At 30.4% G+C, this 7196-nt stretch overlaps 1 protein-coding gene and 1 pseudogene across 1 annotated transcript; both read left to right on the top strand.

Moving 5' to 3' along the window:
* The first annotated feature begins 439 nt into the window (after positions 1–439).
* LOC132932707 (uncharacterized) lies at positions 440–3730 on the top strand. The gene is made up of 3 exons (XM_060999074.1): positions 440–563; positions 1068–1232; positions 2898–3730. Exons 1-3 carry the CDS (start codon positions 440–442, stop codon positions 3728–3730), a joined length of 1122 nt encoding a protein of 373 aa, XP_060855057.1.
* A 2386-nt stretch (positions 3731–6116) lies between these two features.
* On the top strand, positions 6117–6907 carry LOC132932706 (uncharacterized; annotated as a pseudogene).
* The last annotated feature ends 289 nt before the right edge of the window (positions 6908–7196 follow it).

The raw sequence follows: 7196 nt of genomic DNA, 5'->3' as shown, positions 1-7196 counted from the left end.
TACGTGTGTAAGACGGAGACAACAAATACATGGGTAACATATTCTTAATTAATTAATATATGTTATAGTAAATGTTATTCTGAATTGTAGCTGTCAATTGTATTATATAATATTCAATATAAATTATTTATAACTTATAAGTGTTATTTTGGATATTTCTTAACATAGTCATAAAATGGGTTGTAGAAAAATGTATTTTTAACCATTTAATATAAAATAGAGTTGTATACGTTTGTGTGTCGTCGTGAACACATCAACGTCTTGATTCTAAATAATTTTGTATTATTTACAACTTCACAAATATTAGAATAGGTCTTGTTATTTAAATTAAATTCGAATATCCGATCAACAGTTACGTATTTATTATTGTCGACTAGTGCATATTATTTTCTATTTTGATTAACGTTTGTTTTTAATTTATTTAAAGTAGATATTAATTATGTCTGGTGGTGATAAATGTTATTACTTTAATTGTAATAAAACTCGAAAAACGAGTAATAATGTTTTTCATTTAATCCCATCATCTAATCCAGAAATATATAGGAAATGGATAATAAACTCAGGTAAGTAATTTTTGAAACTAAATAATTACTTAAAAAAATAAAATATACCTAAGCCTAAGCAAATAGCTAATATACATTAAACATTTTTTAGGAAACATACGCTTAGAAGGGTTAAGTCCGAAAACATTAAAAAAAAGATTCATTTGTTCGGATCACTTCGAAAAACAAATGTATATGAATCCTAATGATCCGAAATCCCGGCTAATGCCAAATGCTGTTCCATTAAAGTTTTCAGGCTTATATTTAAAATAAACATAATAAATAATATATAATATAGGCAGTCAATACAAAAATTAGTGTATAACAAAAAAAATGTTTCATATATAAAATAGAATTAAATATTGATACCACCAATTATAGGTACGGATCATATACAAAACAGTCCACAACCAAAACGAATACACTCCGTCAATGGTAAACATTTTTAATAAGAATATTATGTTTTATCAAACAAATATCTAATACTTGAATAATATAATGATTGCTGAAATTGTATATATATAGATGAAACGTATGTAGTTAAATCTCCTAGAGCTTGGACTTGGAGTGTATCAAAACTAGGAGTAAACGAGGGTAACACACAAATTTTATCCGAAGATGTATGTGTTAATGAGACAATTAACATGACACCAACAAAATCGCAAAGGCGCACTAATAAAATGGACGAAAGTATGATTTATTTAAATTTATTTTACAATAAAACATTTTTATTTACATAAATAATCAATACACGTATTAGAATTTATGTATATCGACAAAATTTTGAGCTGTTTACGTGCAATTTTCAGTTTACAATTTTATTAGTTTTTTTTCTATAAATAGGTATCAGTAAAATTGAATTTGATTAATATAGAAGGGTCCTAATATATTGTTTCAAAAGGCAGATGAAAAATATTCAAAATGCAAGCACAATTTTTTTTATAAGCTTTAAGGTTCAATTATTGACAAAATACGTTAAGTTCACGAAAATGTCCAAATTAAGTTAGAAATTCATGAAATTTTTCTATTTAAATCTAAGATTTGAAAATGTATTACTTACAAGATTCCTCATAAGTTTTTCGACCTTTATCAAAAAAAAAATGTCAACAAGCAAATTAAATTACATTTTTATGTGAGCTTTATTTTTATTAAGATTGGATATTCACTCGATTTCTCTCTCATGTAGTGATTTTGTAATTAAAAAACGAATACCTGTAGAATCATGAAATTATGAAAATATTACTGAATGTTTATATTTTCATTTTATATACACTAAAAAATTTTGAAAATATCTTAACACTTTTTGAGCTATTAACTGTTTTCAAATTTAAATTTTTATCCTATAAAAATCAATAAAAATAAGAAGAACATTATCTATGCAACAACGTGCTCTTTTTTTTTAATAGCACAAACCTATCATTTTTTATAAGCAAATTAAAAGAACAAAAAAACCGAAATGTTTATAAGCAAATAACTTTTATTGTAGTTATGTTATCTAAAATATAGGCACGCTAGATAATGTTCTTCTTTACGTGTTGTGAAAATTTGGTAGTTCTACAACAAATATGGTGCGAGAAAAGTTGTCCCGCGCAAAACAGTTTTTGCTATGTTGTACATTTGTAAGACGGAGACAACACATTTGGGTGTAGCGTCCTCTTAAAAAAAAAGCGGGTAAGTGGATGTCGCTCTGCTGTACATTAGGGGGTGGGATGGACCTCAGTCATAGAGAGCCTAGGTCACTATAATGTGTTTGTTAAATTTTAATGCAATGATAGGTATCATTGTATACGAAAAACGATTCTGAACGGAGATGATTTGTCAGTCTAGGATATATTATATTTAAATATTGTTATTATTTTATTTTAACGAGTGAATTTTGATTTCGTGAAAATTTAAACACTCGTAAATTTTTTTTAATTGAATAATCATCAATTTTTTTTATAATTATTCTAAGCTCAACTTATGGACAATCTAGTATTAAATTTTCAATTCTTAGCTTTTAATAAAAAATTGTTACGGTAAATATTTTTTGACATAAAAACGAAATAGTCTGAAATAGTTAAATATAATAATATTAAAAACAAAACAAACTAACTTAACTTACTTCTTAAAATAAAAAATTAATTCGTTAATTTCACGTTAATTAAAAGAGAAATTTAGTCAGTTTAACAGTTAAGTTAATGAAATAATTTCAATAAAAAAGTTAAAATAAAATTAACTTTAACTTTTTGACTCGTTAATGCCTAGCCTTGCTTCAAAGAATAATGATGTTAGGTTAGTAATTTTGTTATAATTCAAAAACATTTCGTGGGTAGGTTCCTACCTATACTATTAGAAACTTATTTCTGTTTTTAGAAAATGCATCTTCCACACCTGAAAACCTTAAAGTGGTAATGCCTAATTATACATACAATAATTTACATTCAAAAACATCCACTCCAAACATTTCAATTTTTAATCAAAGTCCTAAATTATTAGGAATATCTCCTTCAACGAAAAAATGGGTATCGCAATTAATTGACCTACCAAGTCCTCAAAAACCATCAGATAGATCTAATAATGAAATAATAAATAGTCCAAGAAAAATCGCTGCAAAGAATAATATTTTACAAAAAAAGTTACAAAACATGAAAAAACTAATCAAGCATAAACGCGCTATTATTACTTCACTAAAAAAAACCAATGAAAAAAATAAACTCAAACAAATTAATGTGCACCGTTTTTTTGAAGAGACCAAGTTTCCGTCAATTAATTCTAAGGCTCTAATATCTATGCAATTGTTACATAAAAGACGCAAACCGTGGTCTAAAACTGAAAAAAATATGGCTCCATCATTATATTACAAGTCACCTTCCACCTACAAATTTATGCGTAAAAATGGCATAATTCTACCAGGTGAGACTACTGTTAGACGTTGGCTTAACTCAATTAGTTTTTCTACTGAATTTCCTAAAGCATATATGGATCAGATAAGATTAAAGATTTCCGGAATGAGTGAAAATGAAAAAAAATGTACAATTTTACTTGATGAAGTAGCTATTATGAAATCGTTGGAGTATAATAAGGTGTTAGATGAAATTGAAGGATATGAAGACTTGGGGACATTAGGGAGAACAAATAAAATAGGTTCTCAAGCATTAGTTGTTATGGTTCGCGGTCTTTATTCAAACTGGAAGTTTCCTTTTTAGTTTCCTTACTTTTTCACTGGGAGTGGTGTAAAAGGAGATAATTTGGTCAACATAATCAAAGACTGTGTTCAACAAATTTTAGATCTTGGTCTCTCACCAACATGCATTATTTGCGATCAGGGCGCACAAAACCGTCGTATGTATACTCTACTCGGAGGAAACGAAGATCAACCTTCGACCACAATATGTGGTAAGAAACTATTTTTAATTTTTGACATGCCACACCTTATTAAGAGTGTGAGGAACAATTTATTAAATGGCGATTTTGAGATAAATAATAGTAGAAAAGTGTCAATGAACGATATAAGAAAGGCGTATGAAATAGATGCAAAAAATACCGCGAGGGCAATGATTAAAATTACACCGACTCACTTAGATCAAAATCCATTTCAGAAAATGAATTGCAAATTGGCTATACAATTATTCAGTAATTCAGTTTCTGCAGCAATAAAAACTTGCATTGCCACTGGTGAGATTAAGTCATAACAGCTATTAATACAGCTAATTTCATCGACGTAGTTACCAAAATGTTTGATTCAGCTAATAGTAAAAATTTGTGTGACCCAAATCCAAATAGAAGACCAATGTCTAACCGTAATCCGCAAATATTTGAAAATTTAGAAAAGGCAAAACAACTATTTAAAAACACAACCAAAATTTGTCACAGAACGAAAAAAACAAGCATTCCGCCATGTTTTATTGGAATTGTTTGGACAACAACAGCTATTCAGCAGCTTTATGAATCTGAAAAATTAGAAATGTCTGCAGTAGCCCCTTCCACAAATATAGAGTACTTTCTATTGACAAATCGCTTAACGCAAGATGCTCTAGAAAATTTTTTTTCAATAATGCGTCAGAAGAATGGGTATGTAGAAAATATAATTTATAATTTATTAGCTTAATATTGTCACTGATTATAAATTATAATAATAGTATAATACCTACCTAATAATAATAATTATTATTATTATACTATTTATACAATCATTGATTATAAATACTAGTATTTATAATCAATAATGATACAATAAATAGGTATGTTATTAATTATTAAAATTTATAAATTATAAATTTAAATATAAAAATTACTATTTTAATTTCATACATTCTTATTATACAATGCGTGTAGTTACACTATTCGTACAAAAAAACGTATTTTAATTAAAAATTAATAATTGTGATTATAACAATATTTAAATTCTAACAGGTATAACAGGAATCCTACCGCTAGAACGTTCCGATGCTGTTTTGGACATATATGTTCATACAGTTTGATGCGATTTTCTACTTTACCGGACACCCTTTTTTTTGCGATTTTTTTTGGGGGACTTTGTCATATTTTTGACGAAAAAAATTATGGTGAAATCAGAATTTGGGGCTCGCACTTAGTTTCGAAGTTATCGGCGAATGAAGTTGGCTATTTTAAGTTCACTGTCCCTATCATAAAGATTGATGTTTTTGTTTTTGAAACTTGTGCTTTTATGGAGATTACGGTGCGAGGTTATCCACTTTATCAGGTAATTAAAAACGAAAATATCCCTCGATCTGCTATCCAAATCCACCTAAGTTAAATTAAAAATGTATATTTGTTGCACCGAAAACTTAAATAATGATATAAATAACTCATTGTATTGGCTTTATTGTTCCATTAAAACACCATAAAATTGTAGATTAAGTATATCTAACGTATTATACATTTTCTAAACTTAAATAATGATATAAATAACTCATTGCATTAGGTTTATTGTTCCATTAAAACACCATAAAATTGTAGATTAAGTATATCTAACGTATTATACATTTTCTATAACAAAAAACCACTGTGTTTTTCTGTGCGTACGCGAAAACATCTACGACTCTACTTTCCTATACGATGGAGAATCATATTAATTTATTCGATTTATTTATGATGTCAAACCTAAACGACGGTTTAGGTTTGATAAATAAATTACAACTGTTAGGTGCATTGCCCACGGAAGAAAAATGTATCCGTGGACATCAAATGAAGTTGGTGAAAGACCAATCTTCACTCGACAAGTTTAAATGGGTTTGTCGTGAAAAAATTAATTCTAAAAAGGGGAAAAAACTCTGCAATTATAGGTAAGTACTACTAAAATGTAATAAATTACTAAAAAAAACCGGGGAAGTCGATTGTTTTAATAGATTAATTGATCAGTTCTTCACTAATTTAAATACATTTTTTAGCTTGTCACTCCGACACAAGACTTTTTTTTATAAGTCACATCTATCACTGTTAGACATTTGTGGCTTCGTCAACTTATGGACGTCAAACTGTACATTCCCGGTCATAAAAACCCAATTGCGGCTATCAAATCAGGTCATTACTGATTGGTCATCATTTTGCCGAGAAGTCACATATGACGCAATGGTGATCAAAAAAGTTAAATTGGGAGGATATGGCCACACGGTTGAGATTGACGAATCAAAATTTGGGCGTCGAAAACACCATAGAGGTCACAGGGTTGAGGGACAGTGGGTATTCGGGGGCTATGAAAGGGAAACTGGCAATGTTTTCATGGTCCCGGTTGAAAAGCGTGACGCCACAACCCTACTACACGTCATAAAAGAGTGGATCAAGCCCGGAACAACCATAATCTCCGATTGTTGGAAGGTATGCTTGAATATTGCATATAGTATTATTAATATAAATTGAATAAATAATTTTATTTTAGGCTTACAACACCTTAAACAATGAAGGCTATGTCCACATGACGGTCAACCATAGCCTCCATTTCAAGGACCCGGAAACTGGAGTGCACTCAAATTCCATTGAGACTTCCTGGAGACACGCCAAGGCATCAATGTCCAATTATTGCCGGAAAAAAAAAATTTTTCGCGGGATACTTGGCCAAACACATGTTTACCAAACACTGTCGGATCTACAATTTAGATCCGACAGCTGAGTTTTTCAAAAACGCCGGTAGACTGTACCATAAAGATAACGAAAATGTTATATTTAATGACGGCCGCGGCGGTGACGACGACGACGACGACGACGACGACAGCAACGACGACGACGACGGCAACGACGACGACGACGGCAACGACGAAGAATTGTAGAATTATAAGAATTGTACTTAGTTGATAGTGAATAAAAATTAAAATAGTTGAAAAAATTTGTTGTGCATAGGAAGTGCACAATCTGTTTTCATATAATCTGTGGCGTTACTGCGCATGCGCTGGGACTTAATCGCGTGTATGGGCAGTGATGCCTTGCTAGCGGCACTCGTCGCTACGCTCCTCGGCGCCGTCGCTCCGCTCCGCAAATCGAAAATATCCCTCGACTTGCTGTGCAACACCACCTTAAGTAGGTCACAGGGTAAGTTATGTCGTAGTATGGGCAGTGATGCTTTGCTAGCATCAATCTTCATGATAGGGACAGTGAACTTAAAATAGCGAACTTCATTCGCCGATAACTTCGAAACTAAGTCCGAGCCCCAAATTC

Source organism: Metopolophium dirhodum, chromosome 1 (genome assembly GCF_019925205.1).
Source record: "Metopolophium dirhodum isolate CAU chromosome 1, ASM1992520v1, whole genome shotgun sequence".
NCBI classification, from domain to species: domain Eukaryota; kingdom Metazoa; phylum Arthropoda; class Insecta; order Hemiptera; family Aphididae; genus Metopolophium; species Metopolophium dirhodum.
This window is presented reverse-complemented; position numbering and strand designations above follow the sequence as displayed.

Excerpts from the sequence above, each read along its gene's own strand:
- LOC132932707 (XM_060999074.1), top strand. The coding sequence starts at position 440 with ATGTCTGGTGGTGATAAATGTTATTACTTTAATTGTAATAAAACTCGA. Across the intron at positions 564-1,067 it reads GAAATGGATAATAAACTCAG|ATGAAACGTATGTAGTTAAA; the intron begins GTAAGTAATTTT and ends GTATATATATAG. Across the intron at positions 1,233-2,897 it reads CACTAATAAAATGGACGAAA|AAAATGCATCTTCCACACCT; the intron begins GTATGATTTATT and ends TTCTGTTTTTAG.